This window comes from Petaurus breviceps, unplaced genomic scaffold (assembly GCF_028583685.1).
Source record: "Petaurus breviceps papuanus isolate PSGF00001 unplaced genomic scaffold, PetGlider_PUasm1.0 90510, whole genome shotgun sequence".
Lineage (NCBI taxonomy): Eukaryota > Metazoa > Chordata > Mammalia > Diprotodontia > Petauridae > Petaurus > Petaurus breviceps.
The window spans coordinates 3,916,849-3,935,726 of record NW_027187267.1 but is presented as its reverse complement, the minus strand read 5'-3'; the positions used below and the strand labels follow the sequence as shown (position 1 = coordinate 3,935,726).

General features: G+C 38.4%; 1 protein-coding gene across 1 annotated transcript in view; it reads right to left on the bottom strand.

Annotated features, from left to right (window-relative positions):
- Nucleotides 1–7,092: 7,092 nt before the first annotated feature.
- The window catches only part of LOC138141978 (sodium/potassium-transporting ATPase subunit alpha-2-like), a 67,054-nt gene continuing 55,268 nt past the window's right edge, over nt 7,093–18,878 (bottom strand). Inside the window, exons 22-23 of the mRNA XM_069062875.1 lie at nt 7,429–7,520; nt 7,093–7,121 (exon numbers count right to left, since the gene is read on the bottom strand). Coding sequence (XP_068918976.1) covers nt 7,093–7,121; nt 7,429–7,520 — 121 coding nt within the window. The remainder of the gene's footprint in view (nt 7,122–7,428; nt 7,521–18,878) is intronic.

Genomic DNA, 18,878 nt, shown 5'->3' with positions numbered 1-18,878 from the left:
CTAAATCCCACCCCTTCATTTTATGGATGAGGAAACTGAAGCCAAGAGGGGAAGCAACTTGCACAAAGTCATACCATATATAAGTAGTCTGCTATAAAAAAAAATCTTTGAAAAACTTTGTTTCCTTCTTTTATTTTCATCAAGGATACTATCACTACATGTATAATCTGTTATTATAAAGGTTAAATATAATATATACACATATATCTTAGTATCTTAACTCTTTCTCTACTTGTCATCCATATCTCTATCTCTATCTATCTACCTATCTATCTATCTATCTATCTATCTATCTATCTATCTATCTATCTATCTATCTATCTATCTCTATCTTTCTATGTTTTTCTGTCTATGTATCTATCCATCTATCTATCTGTCTATCTATTTATATCTGTGATCTAATGATAATAGGATGATTCTTGCCAAATAGGCATATGGGTTAGTAGATGCTGATGTCTTGGTATGATTTTCCTATTCTTTCATAATCTTCTCCCTTGAGATCTCTTGAAAACAGTGACTACTTTACAAATGATCCATTTCCAGTACATATAATCTGTGTATATTTATTTGGTCAGGCCTCATTGCATTTTCCAACTTCATCTTTTAAAGTGACATTGCCACTTCCTCATATAGTACTTTGGGTATCAAGATAGTGGAGTCCAAATGTAGTAGTTCCAATATGGCACTGATGAGATGACCAGAGAGATTATGGTAGATGTTTTATCATGTCTATTGTCCTCCCTGTAGTTTAACAAATAGATGCTTTTAGGATGATCTTGCTTATCTCATCCCAAGTTCTATAAAGCCTTACATCTTTCCCAATTGTTTTTTAGTGTCTTGTGAGATGAGACTATTTGTAATCTTCTGTCATCTCATTATGGAAAGTTTTGCAGATGAGCTTAAATTATAAACTTGTGTTATCCTTGGCCACCATCTTTCTGCTGGGCAAATAGACAAAACATTGCTTTGAAAGTATGGCTTCTAGGTCTTTTGCCTCCTTGTTGTAGTGACTTTCATATAGGCTAAACTATTGTAAGAAATGGTGATAGTCTATATCTTCAGTTCTTATCATTTCCCACTTTTCATAGTTAAAAGTTTATTCCAACAGATCATATTGCAGTTGCTATAATTGAACAGAATGCCTTATCTTTATCATCTCTTAATTTAGCCTTGATTTTTATTTTTGTTCTAGCTAATCAATAGATTAGTATTTATTTAGTGCTGATTCTGTACTAGGTACTATGCTAGGCATTAGGAGTACAAAGACACAAAACGTGAAACAATCTCTTCTCTCAATGATCTAGCAAGTCAATGATGAGATTGTTGTTTGTTCTTCATTCTTGAAGAGGACCATGACATCTGGGAGGTGATGCCATGACTTGCAAGTGAATTGGATCTAAGTGAGGGAGGGCTGTGCAAAGATAACAGCCTCACTTTCTCCTCTGGAGCCATCTGGGTCCAGTGGCCAGATATAGATGAGGACAATGGAGATGGCCCCCTGATTGTGAGATAACGACAATGTTAGTAACCAGTTTTCTTTCTTCTGGGCTAAAGTCAGTGTGTGTGTGTGTGTGTGTGTGTGTGTGTGTGTGTGTGTGTGTGATCGTGTTTGGTGCATGCCATAAATAGCACCTTCCAAGTCTCATTTTAAAGAAAGCATTAATCATATATAGGATGAGGCTTCTGAATAGTCTCCAAGGAAGTCTTAAAATTCTTGATCCTGAAATATATTTTTCAACATAGCTTTCACTGTTCTCTCCTGTGCTTGAAATGCTGATTTTAGAGAATCTTGTTAAGTGGAATTTTGATATTTGCCCATCCTCAGCAACAGATGGTGTCATGTAAGCTGCAATTATTTTCAGGTGGTCTGTTTGCTTATACTTACCTTGAGGATTATGAGGTGAACTCACCAAGTTTTGTATGGACTGGCATTTCTTCTTGTCAGCTCTTCCAAGGGAGGAGGCAGCATGGCACAGTGGAGGGAGGGCTGGCCCAGGGTGCATATCCTGACTCTGCCACTTCTGGTATGACTTTGGGCAGGTCTTTGAACCTTTTTTTGGGACTCAATGTCCTCATCTTCGAAAATGGACCATATGTAGGAGGATTTTTGCCAATTCTTCCAAATTCTTTGTGTCCTTGAGAAGAAACTGAAAGTTGACTTCTCTTGAACACAATTTCTTTATGTCTTCTGGTTTCATTTATAGTGAAAGTGTCAAGACATATGGGATTCAGCTTTGAGATGTGCCCTGGGACAGATTTTCTTGGATTGGAGAGAAAATAGCTCTCACCTCAGTCCTCTCCAACTAACCAGGATGCCATGACTTTATCTCATCCAGTCATCCACAGGTAACCCAGGGCCTAGCCAAGATAGGCATTGCTCTATCTACCCAAGATAGGCATTGCTCTATCTACCCAGAATATCCATCATCACCTTACACTGCAGGAACAATAATTAGCTCAACATTACTACTACTATGGAGAGCATGACAATCTACTGTCCTATGGATCCTTTCATAATCTTTGAGAATGCTTAGAGCAGGGGTTCTTAACCTGAGGTTGGTAAACTTTTTTTTTTTAAAGTTTGATAACTATATTTCAATACAATTGGTTTCCTTTGTGATCTTACATATTTTATTTTATTCATTTTTAAGCAGTTGGGGTTAAGTAACTTGCTCAAGGTTACATGGTCAGTTATTTTGTGTGGGTGTTAAGTATCTGAGCCTGGAACCCAACCCAGGTCTCCTGGCAGAGCCGCAGCTGGCACTCTTACTCACTGTGCCACCTGGCCACCCCTTATTTTATGCATTTAAAAATATTATTCTGATAAGAGGTCCATAGGCTTCACTAGGCTACCAAAGTAACCCATTACATAAAGAAGGTTAAGGACCCTTGGCCTAGACCAAGGCTCCCTTTCCTGGCCATCACTCCATGATATGTGTTTTATCCTCCTGTAAACTGACTTGGGTAGCCACTGTCTCACTTTTGTGTTATGTGTCTACAATTTTTGGCACATAGTAAGCATTTTAATACATTGCAAGAAGAACCCTAATCAACTGAGTCTCCCTAGCCCACCTGATGAGATTATAGGATGTAAGGGACAGAAAAGAGAGATAATAAGGTGTTAAGACTTGGAGTAGTTGCATTTTCACCTGGTAAAGGCATGAGAACTTGAGGGGATTGTGACCTATTCAGAAGGTTGTAATGGCAGTAAAACTGGGGAGCAGCCCATTCCTAGTTTGTTAAGAAATATTTATACTTTTGTTACTCCTTTAGGAGGTATGAAGGAGTTCTTTCATCACCCTGATGGGATTTATAACTAGCCAGTAGTTAGCAGGGGGATCAGCCGTACAACTGGGCGGCCTTTAAAAAGCAAGCTAGCAATGAAAAAATGCTCTCAATCACTACTGATTAGACAAATGCAAATCAAAGGAATTCTGAGGTACTACATCACACCTATCAGATTGGCTAACATGACAAAACAGGAAAATTATAAATGTTGGAGATATGGGAAAATTGGAACACTAATTTCTTGTTGGTGGAGTTGTGAACTGATCCAGTCATTCTGGAGAACAATTTGGAACTATGCCCAAAGGGCTATAAAAATGTGCATACCCTTCGACCCAGCAGTACAAAAAAGATCATACAAATGGGAAAAGGACCTACATGTACAAAATTATTTACAGCAGCTCTTTTTGTGGTGGCCAAGAATTGGAAATTGAGGGGATGGCCATCAATTGGGGAATGGCTGAACAAGTTGTGATGTATGAATGTAATGGAATACTATTGTGTTATAAGAAATGATGAACAGGCAGACTTCAGAAAAACCTGGAAAGACTTATATGAACTGATGCTGAGTGAAGTGAGCAGACCCAGGAGAATATTGTACATAGTAACAGCCATGGAGTATGATGACTGACTGATAGACTTAGCTCTTCTCAGCAATGCAAGGACCCAAAACAATTCTAAAAAACTCATGAGGGAAAATGCCATCCACATTCAGAAAGAGAAATGCGGAGTCTGAATGCAGATTGAAAAAGACCATTTTCTTTTCTTTTTTTTTTGTTTTATATTTTTCTTTCTCGTGGTTACTCCCATTTGTTCTAATTATTCTATACAACGTGACTATTGTGAAAATATGTTTAATAGAAATACATATGTAGAGCCTATATTGGATTGCATGTTGTCTTGGAGAGGGGGAAAGGAGGGAGGGGAAGAAAATTTAAAATTAATGGAAGTAAATGTTGAAAACTAAAAAGAAATTAACTTGAATATATATAAAAAATCAAGGTATCTACTTCCACATACTCATTCTAAGGGGTCATCTCTGTAAGTCAAGGGAGAACCGTCTTAGCAGTTGAATAGAGCCTGCTCTGGAGGAATGTGATGTATAGAAAGTTTAAGAGAAATAATTTCTGAATAATCAATCATTTTATTAGTCATGTTAATATATAATTAAGAACCAGTGTCTCTCTCAAATGTTCAAAACCCCTCAAAAAACCCACTGATCGCTTATATGCCCTTGGAGGAGTGGGTGTTCCTGAGGGTGGCAATGGATTTTGATTGGTTAACAAATAATGAGAATGAATATTATAATGAAAGGTGGACCTATTCTAATGAAAGGCTGGGGGCTCTGACTTTGATCACATCATTTACTTCCAAATCACCTCCAATCTTGGGCAATCTAGATGAAGGATCTATCCCCTTGCCCAAATCTGAGTGGAACACAATGGGTGGGAATTTGCCTTAAATCCTTTGTAAGCTTTTCTAGTTTGGTGAGGCAATAATTCCACCTAGTTAAGATAGTCCAGATGGGGTAAATTTTTGGGGAAGGTCAGGTACCCAGTTCTTGGGAGGTAATGTCTCTTTGACTTTTGGTTTGTGTTTTCTCCAAGAATGCAGAGACAGGGGAGAGAGGATTGCAGTGCATGTAGCACCTTAACTAGCAGGATATGCTCCTCCCAGCAGAGAATAGGCCCAGAGCGCCTAGCTATAGAATGAAGCTGAGTTATGGAAAGCAGGCCCAGGGAGTCAGCAAAGGCACTCTGGCCAGAGTAAGCAGGGTGAGGATCTCACAAGAGACACTGAAGTTCTGCAGTACCCTGTAAGATGCTTTTGTCTATGATTTTCTACTAATGCCTTCTATTATGTCTCTGCCCATTCTTCCCATGGAAACCATATGTTTCCATGTGTAGAAAACCGTGTAGGAAAGTGTACTCCAGGTATGCAGTAAGAAGTTTTTATCTACTGTTCTAAGCCATTTCAGTAAACTATTGCTTTGAGTTGTCTTTTGGTGGATTATTGATAGTAAAAAGATCGGTGGGAGCTTGTGACCTATGGTTTTAGGAGTGTGGACCTACAGAGTATTTTGAATCTGGTGCAGTATTCCCTTGGGGGACCCAACCTGTGAGTTCAATTTAGGTGAGGTAGGAGGAAAAGCTACTTCAAAACATAAATGACTGATCTCTTGAAGTAGATAAGCTCACTGGTCACTGGGAAAACATTGAGCATTAGGGTACCATTTAATATTTATTGTTTAAATGGTTTAAAAATGGTGATTCTTACCACTTTCTGCCTACCTCCTTTGGCTTTTGCCACTTTGCTAATGGTACTACTGAAGTGGAAAGGGGCAAAAAAGGACCAAGGATCATTTTGTATTTTAATCTGTTTCATGGGTTGTTGCTAAGGTAAAAATTTAACTTCCTGCTCTTTTAACATTCCTTTTGGTGATGAGCTAAGTTGTAGTGGGTCTAGGGGAGTCTCTCTGTACTTAGGTAGACTGGTACTTAGACAGCTGCTGGGACCATACTTGGAGTCTGACAACTTGGTGGAACCTGCCAGGGGCAATCTTCTTTGATTAAGCCTTTGAAAATTCTTGCCACTCAATGGGGTATAGAAATCTATTTTGCCCTACAAGAAAGTAAGGGGGAAGAGGATAAGAGGAAGAGGGGTGATAGAAGGGAGGGCAGATTGGGGGAAGGGGTAATCAGAATGCATGCCATCTTGGGGTGGGGAGTAGGGGAGAGATGGGGAGAAAATTTAGAATGCAAAATCTTGTGGAAATGAATGTTGAAAACTAAAAATAAATAAATAAATTCTAATCAGAAATGGAAATAGTAAAGAAATAGTAAACAGTAAAATAGTAAAAGAAAAAAGTAGTAAAAGAAATAGTAAAAAAAAGATTCCATAAATATTGTGAATCTAAAAAAAAAAAGAAAGAAAATTCTTGCTACCTTCATGCCTAAATAAGGATCTGGAGAATGACTTTTGTTGAGTATAGTAGTTTCAATTTTCATGGTTCTTTAGTGTGTGCAAGGCACTTGTATATACCTTATCTAATTTGATTCTCACTACAGTCCTATGAGGTAGATAGTGCAAATATCATTATCTCCAATTACAGATGAGGAAACTGAAACTGAGAGGTCAACTACTTATTCATAGTCACACAATCATTAAATGTTAGGACTAGGACTGGAACTCAGGTCTTCTGACTTCTAAGTACAGTATTCTTTTCATAGACAGAAAAGATGCTTTTCCATGAGTTCTCTAATCATACAGTTCTTTCCTATGTTCTTAGAGTTCACATCAAGCCCTAGGGGCTTGATCCTTGAAATGACCTGATTAGGCCACACCTTCTTCTATATGTCAGTTTTCCTTTTAGTCCCTGAGGTTCTCTTGGGTTAGGCACTAGAACTTAAAAAGGGGCTATCCCCAGTTACCACCCCTCTCCCCCAAATAGAAGATACAAACCTAGTATAGTTGTAACATATTAAAACTTTTTATTATCTAGAATGGCTATTCACAGTTATGTCTACAGGGCAACATTTTCCTACAATCCCTATCAGCCCAAACTTGGTCAATTGTAAACCTCTCTCACTTTGCCTATTAATCCCCCTTCCCTTCTTACCCTTACCCCTTCTTATCCCTCCCCATACAGGGATATCCTAGTTTCCCTCCCCAAACCTAACTCTTCCTTGGTTTTAAGTAGGCACTAACCTCTGCCTAGCCAATCTCATGAGCCAGCCACCCACCTCCCACCACCTCCACTTCCAGGATGCTCTTTCTATCCAGTGCATGGTGTCTCCTCTGCTGCTCTCAGTAGTATGTCTCCATCTCCATCCAGCCTGTTAAAGAGAGGAAGCCAAGGTTAACTAGTGTAGCAGTGTCTGGTGAGGGTGACTCTTCTGGGCAGCTTGGGTCAGTAAGGAGTGCCTGGAAAAGTACCTGGGAGAACAAGATGGAGGCAAGCAATAGGGTTGCAGGTTTAAGGGGCTGGGGCCACAGGACATTGAAATATGTGTGTGTATGTATTGGTATGAGTATGTGTGTTATGTAGATTGGCATCTGGTAAAAATGATGGTAAGTTGAAGGATCTGAGGCAACAAGATTTATGAAATAGTGGAGGCAGCTTGGGTTTAGAGGAACACTCACCACCAGGGTTGTGCCGTATGATGTATTTTCGGGTCTCATCATAGATTAAGATAATAAGACTGTAGGGTAAGGCACAGAACCACCAGGATAGTCTATGGGAAACAAGAGTGTCAATAATAAGGTGGGAAATGACAGCTGACCCCCATATACCCTGGTTTATCATCAGAGTGAGGAAAGTACAGGGATACCAGTAATCTTTATGGGACAAAAGAAAAACTCAGAACCTCTTCATATCCTGGGACAATAGCTCAGACCTAGAAAGTACCTTCCATATCATGGGGGTTTAGGGGTGTCATACCTCCTTGTTCTGGAAAATCCACGTAAAATTTTTTGGCCCTCCCTTTGTACCAGAGAAGAAGTCTGAATTATTGTGGTATTAAAAGATAAAATACTGCAATGGGGAAAGTTGCAATATGGAAGAGATAACTCTGCGTGCACGCATGCGTGCGTGTGTGTGTGTGTGTGTGTGTGTACTTGTGTGCATAGAGGTAATTCAAGTTGAGTTAGTCTGTCTGTTAGACTGATTTCCATTTGTATCTCATGGAAACTAATATCAAATTAGTGACATATATAATGTCATGCATATATAATACACAGAAAAAGATACAAATACTCCCAGAAGTTTACAGATAAAGATGTGTACATATTGATCTATCACTACACAAAGGTGGCAGAGGTAGTCATAGACCCTAGAACTATATAGATGCCTGAAATTAAGCCAAAGAAGGAAAAGGTAAGAGTTAAAGAGAAATAATTTGCTTTGATTTCAGTAAAAACAACCATTACTCAATTTTGGATAGGACTTGGGACTTGGGATTATACGATGTTAATATGACATAATCAGTATATTGTACAATTATATAATATAGAATATGTATTGTGCTTATAAAAACAGTACCAATGAGGAATAGTAATAGTCTGTGTATAATTTCCCTAAAACCTTATTCCCATGCATTGCCATGGCCTGGAAAGTGACTTTGGGACCCCAGAGGCTGTGCCAAGGGAGCACAGGCTCTGGAGACTTCTACTATGCAGGAAAGGTTGCAAGTATGGTCAGAGAACCACAGAACTTGAAAGTTTTGAGAGATTTCAGTGGCCACTGAGTCCAAACCAGGCCTGGGTATGTAAGGCTCTGTCAAAGGTGCTCTTCTCCTCCCTTTCCAATCTCTCTCTCACTTGGTGACCACCTGGTCTAGCTCCTGTGGATCTCATATAGATATCTAGATAGCCACCCCTTTCTCCCTTTGCTTCTCACTGTGCATTTCCAACTGAATATTTCAAAGAAGTATCATGTAGTAATCTCAAATTTAACATGTCCAAAATTAAAGATATTACTGTATTTCCTCACATAATTGCAGATTTTATGCCAAATATTTTTTTGCAAAAAGTGGGGTGTGATTATTATGTGAAACTTAAAAAAAAATTTAAATTGTGCCGGTATTACTTAAAAATAATTTATTACTAAACTGTATCTCTAGCAGACAAACTGCTAGCACAGGAAGATGCAAGTCTTACCATATCACATGACTTACTCATGGCTGCTTCACACCTATGGCTCTTCACTGGGTTGAGTAACAATACCATTAGTACTTCAGTGCTCTAAACAAATCACGCAAGTCAACTTTTGGAAATATACTGACAAGGTGCATGCACTGAGAATTCTAGACTCAGGGCTCACAATGCTTGAGAAATAAATACATAGCCACATGCCACTGGTAAGTACATTGCTGCTCTGTTTAACTTTTAAGTGGTGTGACCAACCGAATTATACCATGCAAGGATTTCGCAATTTAAGGTTATAAACCAATATTTGGACTGAAAAAAAAAAAACATAAACAGGGTGCGACGATTATGCGGTGGTAACGATTATGTGGTGAAATGTGGCATCTTTCCTCCTAAAACCTCCCCATTTTCTGACCTCTCTATCTGGAGAGGACCCTGTCATCCATCTACTTAATCAGGTTTGCAACTTCAGAAATATTTTTGTCTATTTCTAAACAACCTCTGTCTAAAAGTTAGCTGGCATGAGGCTAAGAGAAACCAGATGTTACACTAATTCACCCCATGTATGTAATCATTTGTAAAGTTATCTTGTTTCTACCTTTACAACATTTGTAATATCTGTCCCCTTCTCTCTTTTCATGTGGCTACTGTCCTAGTTCAGGTTTCCATCACCTCTCTCATGGATTATAACGAAAGCCTCCTAATTGCACTCCTTGCTTGAAGTTCCTCTTCTTTCCAATTCATTCTCCTTACCAAAGTGATTTTTGTCAAAGTGAGCAACCATGTCACTACTCTAATCAATAAATTCTAAGGGCTCCTTATTGCTTCAAGAATTAAATTTAGGCTGTTCCTTTTAGCCTTGAAAACCTGACCTCAACCTGCCTTTCCAACTTAATTATATTAGTCCCCTTCCCACGCTACAAAGTCTAGCCAAAATATCCTTCTTGCTTTCCTTTATATATGACACTGTCTCTTTTGGCTGTCCCTATGCCCATAATGTCACTATACCACCTCCTCTTCAAATCCCTTGTTTACTTGAAAACTTTGCTCAGGTTCCACCTTCTGCAGGAAGTTTTCCTGATCTATCTCAGATACTACTCTGCTGCCCCCCCCCCCCCATTCCTCCTTGCCCCCCGCCCCATTCACATCACATTTATTTTCTACGTATTTTATGTATGTTTATTTACACACATTTCTTCTCTTAATGGAATGTAAGCTCTTTGAAGGCAGGGATTTTTTTTTCATTTTGTCATTGCATCCCCAGCACCTATCACAGTGCCTAACCCATAGTAGGTACTCAATAAATTCCTATTGTTTGATTTATTGATTGACGAGTGGTCAACCATTCTCTACTTGAAGATTTCCAATGAGGGGAAACCAGTCACTTTTCCAGGTAGCCCATTCTATTTTTGGAGAGCTCTTAATTATTAGGAAGTTTTTCCTGATACTGAATCTAAATTTTCCATTTCACAGCTTCCACCCTTTGGTCCTGGTTCTGCCCTTTGGATCACATAGAACATATCTAATCTTTCTTACACATAACAGCTCTTCAAATACTTGACTATGGCTATCTTGTTCCTCTTACATATTTTCTTCTCCAGGTTATATCTCCTCAATTCCTTCAACTGAGCTGCGTATAAAATGGACTCAAGACCCATCACCATCCCAGTTGCCCTGATGAAGGTATTTTGCACATGTCCCTCTTAAAGTATAGGTTAATAAAGTTTAAAAAAAAAACTAATTATACTGTTCAGAACTGAACATAATACTCCAGCTGTGGTCTGCCTAGAATAGAATATGGTAGAATCACCACTTCTTTGGTTCTAGAAACTGGGCATTTGAGTCCAATCCAAGAGCACATTAACTCTAGCTGTCACATCACACTCACCTGTTGGGCTTGAAGGTCACAGAAACACCCAGATTTTTTTTTCCTGACAAATTGCTATCTAAACATTTTCCTACCCCACTCCTATCGATCTTGTACTTGTTGATTTTTTAAAACTGAAATGTAAGATTGTCTTTATCACTACTGAATTTCATCCTGATAAATTCAGTCAAGATCTTTTTGGATCCCAACAGTTATCTAATGTGTTAGTTATCTCTCTCAACTTTGTATCATCTGCAAATTTGATGATAATGTACCTTTACTTGTACCTTTATTCAAGTCATTGATAAACATATTAACCAGCACAGGGTCACTCTTCCTACCAAAATGTTGTCAGCCATTTAATGACTACTCTGAGAGTTCAGGCATTCAACCAGTTCCAAACCCACATAAGTATATTATTTTCTAGTATCTCTCCATTTTCTCTTTAAGAATAGCATGACACACTTTGTCAAAAAGCTTCACTAAAACCTAGGTAAATTATATCTACAGTATTCCCCTTAGCTACCAGTTTAGTATCTGTGTCAAAAAAGGAAATAAGGTTAGTCTGGCATGACCTATTTTTGATGAAGCCATGCTGGCTTTTTGTAGTATTTCCCTACTTAAATTTCACCAACTGGCTCTTAATGGTCTATTCTAGAATTTTTCCATGAATAGAAGTCAGATCTCTAGCTTATAGTCTGAAGGCTTTGTTCTCCTCCTTTTTTTTTTTTTTTTGGAAAATTGAGATATTTGCCTTTCTCTAATCTTATGGCACCTAACCCATTTTTCCTGATCTTTCAAATATTGCTGACAGTAACTTAGCAATCATATCTACCAGTTCATTTGGTATCTAAGGATATATAGTTCATCTAGGCAGGTGAGTAGAATTTGTCAAGGGCAACCAGGTACTCTCTTACTAACTCCCTTGATTATATTGGATAATTAACTGTCAGTTGTTTTGATTTTGTTGTTTCCAGAGCAAAGGTCATTACAGACAGAGAAAATAGAAAAATTAGAAATGAGCAGCGCTTCTTTCCTTGTTATTTGTCATCGTCATCTCATTATCCCTAAGGAATGCCCTTTTTTTCCCTCCCAATATAGTTAAAAAAAATCCAATCCCTGTTGTCTTTAGCCTCTGTCACCACCTCAGTTCACCTGCAGCTTTAACTCTCTTGAAACTATTTTTACAGGGCTTTGCCATATTCATCCTGTTTGCTGTCCTTGCTTCCATTATTTGGATAATTCTTTTTAAAATCTTAAATTGGTTGATAAGTTCCCTGTGCATTTACATCTTCAGACAGCTTCTGGTTTTCTCCCAATTGGAAATGTTTTCTTTTTAAAATTTAATTCCTGAGCATTTCCCATTCCTTCTGGGCTGACTTCACGAGCACGCTTTTAGTTCATGGGATCCTACTTACCTTTTCTCTAGATCTTTGAAATCTGCTTTCCTCAAACGTGGTAGACGAAGGCCAGATGTCTTCTCCTCTCTCAAATGCTAGGAGTAGTCACTTCCCCCAAAGTTCTAATCTTTCCTTTCCAGAAATCAGTTTTTCCCTATTAGTGAGAATCAGCTCCAGAATAAAACTCCCCTTTGTTAATTTCATTCTTCATCATTAAGGCAAGTTGAGAAGTTGTTAGCTGTTCTGTTAGAGGGAGTTTCAGCAGATTTCTGGTTAATTTGAAGTCTGCTATCAATATTACACAATGTCATTGTGCCACTCTTGTGATGTTTCCAAAATTGTTCCTTTCTGAAGTATACGCCAATGACAAAAATTACTTCTATTTCTTCTTCCACTGATCTTTACTCAAATGCTCCATATTATGCTTTTCTTTTCTAGTTCCTAGATTTCTTCATGTGAGTATAACTTTTGAATATATATAACTTTTTTTTTTAAAGCAATCAGGGTTAAGTAACTTGCTCAAGGTTACACGGCCAGTTATTTCTGGGTGTGGTGCTGAGTATCTGAGCCTGGGATTCGATCACCAGGTCATCCTGACACTGGAGCCGGTGCTCTTACTCGCTGTGCTACCTGGCTGCCCCTATATATAACTTTTTTAAACCTATTCTGTTTCTTTTTTTTTTTTTTTTGCTTTTCGGAGGGCAGTTGGGGTTAAGTGACTTGCCCAAGGTCACACAGCTAGCTTTTGTGGTAAGTGTCTGAGGCAGAATTTGAACTCAGGTCCTCCTGACTCCAGGGCTGGTGCTCTATTCACTACACCACCTAGCCACCCCAATTTTGTTTCTTTAGGATAAGGTATGTTCATCTGAGTCCTACTGTGGCTATGATACTCTATCCCACCAAAATCTCAATGATGCCAATAATATCAAATTTAGCTCCTCCCATTAGGACCTCCTGTTCCTCTTGCTTTGGAAGTGCAAGTCCATGGTTTGAATTCTCCTTGGATTTTATTGTCCATGATCTTATGGGTATATCTCAACTGCTTTTCTTCCTTTATTGTAGCTATAATCTAAAGAATCTAGTTTCATAGTTAAGACAAAATCAGTTATCTCTCACTTTCATCCTTTTAAGTTAAACCTCTTTTGATTAAATCTGTAAGACACCCCATAAACAATCCTTTTAAGTCCTTGCTAGACATTTTCCATCCCTCACCAGGAATCTCTAAATTTTAAGTTGTGCTCCACAGTCCAAATTCATTCTCTCACTATCTTCTTAGTAAACAATTATTTACTTTCCAAATACATTTTTATCTTCTGAACCCTTTGCCTTCCCTTGTGATTTTAGTGATAGTGTCTATTTTATAAAGATCAATCTAGTTAAGTGTGGAAGACCTTATCATTGGTAGGCATGATGGTAGGTGATGAATTCATTTGAAGATGGCAAGCCACGAAACAAAGAAAAATACAAAATGTCCCTTAGTCTTCTTTTTTTTTTTTAATTTTATGATAACAGAGTGGCAGAAACAACGGAGAGTGTTACTGACACTGAAAAATGGGAAATTGGTAAAAGGATATCAAAAGACTATTACTGTTTTTTTTAAGCAATTGGGGTTAAGTAATTTGCTCAAGGTTACATGGCCAGGTGTTTCTGGGTGGGTGCTAAGTGTCTGAGCCTGGATTCGATCCCCAGGTCATCCCGACACTGGAGCCTGTGTTCTTACTCACTGTGCTACCTGGCCACCCCACTATTACTGTTTCTTAAGTAAGTTTAACTCAAATCAATTTCCACAATGAGATAAAAAGATCTTAGAAACTACCTTAATCTCTTAGCCAAGAAGAGAAATAGGATGGCCAAAAATTGGTTCAGAATATAAACTCATTCATGAAACTTATGGAGAAGGACAGTAGAAGATTGTGATCAGTTTTGCTTAATTTAATATTGAGCAGGATTAGAGAGAAAAACAAATTTACAGAAAACTTGGAAGAGATCTGAATAAGCCTTATCCTCCTGAGAGCATTTAAAGATCAAACTCAAATAAAGACATCAAACAGATGAAAAACAGAAAAGATCTGTCAACATTATTTTTAAAAAATTCAGTGCTGATGACAAAGAAATACCCACAGTTGGAGTCCGATATCATAGTTTCCAGTATGCGGTATAAGAGAGCAGAAATAGTACTAAAGAAAACAAAGATGGATACCAAATACTATCAGAGAAATCTGATTCAAAGATGGAATAAAAAAACAAACAGCTTTCCTAGACTACACAGAGGAGGCCCATGCTAGAGGTGATACAGTTTTGAGGGAAATGAGGTCTCAATTAATTTTTCTTTTTTTTCAGAGGCAATTGGAGTTAAGTGACTTGCCCAGGGTCACACAGCTAGTAAATGTCTGAAGTTAGATTTGAACTCAGGTCCTCCTGACTCCAGGGCTATATATAAAGCAGCAGTAGCTCTATCCACCTCACCACCTAGCTTCCCTGAGGTCTCAATTCTTAAGCTGTCTGAGAAAAACAAAGATTCCAAATGTTTGGGAAAAAAATCAGAAATGTTATTACTACTGAAAAAAGGCAATCTACAAAATGTCATCAACTACAGCCTCATATGTTTAATTTCTGATTTTTATGAAACCTTTGTAAGAAGACTTTGCACACATATCGAGGGTATCCTTTATCCTTGGTGAAGGTATGAGAAAGGAACAGGAAAGCTTGTACGTTTGTATTCTAGTACTATGTGTGTGTGGGCGGGGAAGTCAAATGACAGATTAGCAGGGAGCAGAGCAGTGAGCTCCCTCCCCAAACTCTCCTCCAAATAGATCCAGAAAATGCACTAGATGAAATCTGGATGGAGAAATCAAAAGGAAAAAGCCACAGTGAGTCACTTTTCCAGCCTGGCTGCCATAAGGGAAGAGAGAAGTCTGTTGACTCTGAGAAAATGTCTATCTAGGAGTGGCCAGATGGAGCATTCCAGTATAGGGAGAGGCTTTGTGCTAGGACAAAAGGAGGTCCCAGAACCATTCCTGGGCATAATAGGGCATGGGAACAGGTGCCAACTGGCAGCTTTGTTGCTCACTACCCAGTCCTGGGTCACAGATCTAGGACTGACTGTGGAAGGAAACCTACACCCAGGGGTGGCATTCTGGGCTGAGAGAAATATGTTCAAAAGCAAATAGCAGCAGTGTGACTCTGACCTCAGAAGCAGAGCAGGGTTTCCTTTCCAACCTCTAGCCCATGGGTCAGTAAATCATTCTTATCTGTACAAAAATAGGCAGGATTTGGACTGGATTTAGCTCATGGGCTATACTTTGTTGAATCCTTTCTTAGCCCAGTATGAAGCCTACAGGAATAAGCAGGGCAAAAATCCCAGACTAAAGGTGAGTCTTTGGTTCTGTGCCCTCAGAACCAGCAGAGCTTCCTTAGCTGGCTGAACCCAGAAGTAGGCTACTGTTGCTTAAGTCCAAAATCAAAGCAGGGACTTGTGGAACCCACTTTGGGAGCACTGAAAGCTTTTAGGTCCCTTGCTTGAGCTGATACTGGAATATGATATTCAAACCCACAAGAAAGCAGCAACAGGGCTGGCCCAGATATTTTCTCCCAAAGTGTGAAGAGCCAGGCCCTAGCATGAAGCCCAAAGTCAGAAAGCAAGCTAGAAGAAGGAGCAAAGAAAGAAAGAATTCCACCATAAAACAAACACTAGTATGGTGACAGGGATGATTAAGACAAACCCAGAACAAGAGAATGATTCCAAAACATCTATAAGCAAAGCCTCAAAGAAAAATAAAGTTTGGGCACAAATTCAATTAGAATTCCTGGAAGACATCAAACAAGAATTTTTTAAAAAGAATTAAAAATGTTTTTATCAATGACATGAGAATTCCAGAAGAAAAAAACTGGCAAAAAAATGAGAGCTGTGGAAAAAATAATTAGAAAGGGAATGCTTCGTATGAGAGGCACAAACTTTGCCCAAGCAATGAACTCCATGAAAATTAGAATGGACCAAATAGAAGCCAACAGCTGCATAAGACAACAAGAAATATTAAAACAAAGTTAAAAGACTGAAAAAAAGAGAAGAAAATGTAAGGTATCTCATAGCAAAAAGAACTGAACTGTAAGCTATGTTGGGAGAAAAAAATTTAAGAATGAACTCATTGGGCTACCTAAGTATCATGACCAAAAAAGAGCCAAGACCTTATATTCCAAAAAATCTTAAAAGAAAATTGCCCAGATCTCTTAGAATCAGAGGGCAAAGTAGAAATAGAAAGATCCACTAGTCACCTCCTGAAAAGAGACTTCAAAATGAAGACTTCAAGGAACATTGTAGTCAAAATCCAGGGCTTCTAGGTCAAAGAAAAAATACTGTAAGCAGTTAGAAGAAAGAATTCAAGTGTTGAGGAACCATAGTCAAGATAACACTGATTCAGTGGTCATGACTCTCAGAAAATGAAGAGCTTGGAATATTACATTCTAGAAGACAAAAGATTCAGGTTTACAGACAAGGATAACTTACTCAGAAAAACTGACAATAATACTAAAGGGAAGAGATTGGAATTTTAATAGAGGACTTCAAGCATTCATGATGAAAAGACTAGTGCTATGTAGAAACTTTGAAGTACAGCATGGGAATTACATAAAAACGTAAACACAAGTGATGATAAAGGAAACAAGGATGAATTGCTTGCATTCTAATATGGGAAGATGTGTCCCTTTTGAACTCTATCATCATTAGGAGTCATAGAAGAAGTCTAATTATACAAGATCAGGTAGTGATTCTGTTATATTTTGCTGATATTAAGGGAAGAATGGAAAGGGAGGGGAAGAATGGAAAGAGATAGGTTCCACTGGAAACAGGGAGTAGGGAAAGGAAGACTAGGGAAAATTTTCTCACATAGTCAGGGTTTGTAAGTAGACATCTATACAAATAAGTAGGATGGGGTAGGGAAAGAGGGAATCCCATTCTTATATGAATGGATCAAAAGAATACACACACACAGAGGTGGGTACAAAAATATATTTCAACAGGGAAATAGGAAGGAAAGGGAGAAGGGGGAATTAAAGGGAGCATAGATAAGGGAGGGATTAGTACTAAGCAAAACAAACTGACAATATACAGAAATATTGACAATTCTTTCAGAGGTGGCAAAGAATGATAATCTGAGAGGATGCCCATAAATAAGGAATAGCTAGCCAAACAAGTTATTATATATGAAGACAATAGCATGCCATTGTGCTATAAGAAATGATAAAGGGGATAGTTTCAGAGAAACCTGGGAATATTTGTATGAACTGATGCAGAGTGAAGTAAACAGAACCAGGAGAACAATTTATACAATGATGACAAGACGGTAAGGACAAACAACTTTGAAAGAATGGGAAACTCTGATCTTTGTAATGATGAATCAAGAAATCAGAAACTGATGATGAAACATGCTACCTACCTCCTGGGAGAGGTGAAGAAACTCACAGTATAGAATGAAACATGTTTTGTTTTTTAATGCAGGAATTCATTTTGCTTGACTATATATGTTTGTAACAGGTGCTTTGTTTTTCTTTCATTCTCAGTTGGAAGTAGGGGAATGGGTTGGGTTAGGAAGGAAGAAGGTAATTTTTACTCATCAAAAAAAGACAGAAGAATTTAAAAAATATATCCTACAGCAAGTCATATCATTACACTGACACAATTCATTGAAAATTAACAGAGAGGGGCAGCTAGGTGGTGCAGTGAATAAAGCACTGGCCCTAAAGGAGGACCTGAGTTCAAATCCAGCCTCAGATAATTACCACTTACTAGCTGGGGCAAGTCACTTAGCCCCAATTGCCCCTATGAAAAGCAAAAAAGAAAAAGAAAATTAACAGAGAGCAGCAGAGTGTGGTAATGCATTCCTATGATCTCTGCCACTCAGAAGACTAAGACTGGTGAATTGCTTGAACTTGAGAATTCTGTGCTGCAGTATTCTGAGCCAGGATCACAAAGGAGCCAGCTAAATTGAGCACTGGATATAGTGCCAAACCTAGAGTCAGGAAGACTCATCTTCTTGAGTCCAAATCTGGCCTCAGACACTTACTAACTGTGCGACCTTGGGCAAGTCACTTTACTTCTGTCGACCTCAGTTTCTTTATCTGTAAAATGAACTGGAGAAGGAAATGGCAAACCACTTCAGTATCTTTGCTAAGAAAACTCCAAATGGGGTCATGAAGAGTCGGATCCAACTGAACAACAAAACATGCCAGACCCTGTGCTAAGTGCTAAGGATAGAAAAAGAGGCAAAAGATAGTCCCTGCCCTCAAGGAGTTTACAGTTTAGTGGGGGAGACAACATGCAAATAAATATACAAAGCAAGCTTTATACAGGATAAATAGGAAATAATTAAAAGTGGAAAAGCACTGGAATTAAGAGGGGCTGGGGAAAGCTTCCTGTAGAAGGTGGAATTACTTCCTTGCTTGTTTCTGTGCTTACCTAACTAAACTTGTGCTAAAAGAAGAAATGTGGAATAGTAGAAAGGAAGCTAGACTTGGAGAGACCAAAGTTCTGACACTAGTTATGTGATCATGGGCCAGTCACTTAACATTTTTGAGTGTGAACTGCCTCTTCTGTAAAATAGGGATGATAATATTTGAAGTATCTACCTTATAGAACTTGTTTTAAGGATCAAATGAGATGATTCATGTAATGTACTTTGCAAAAA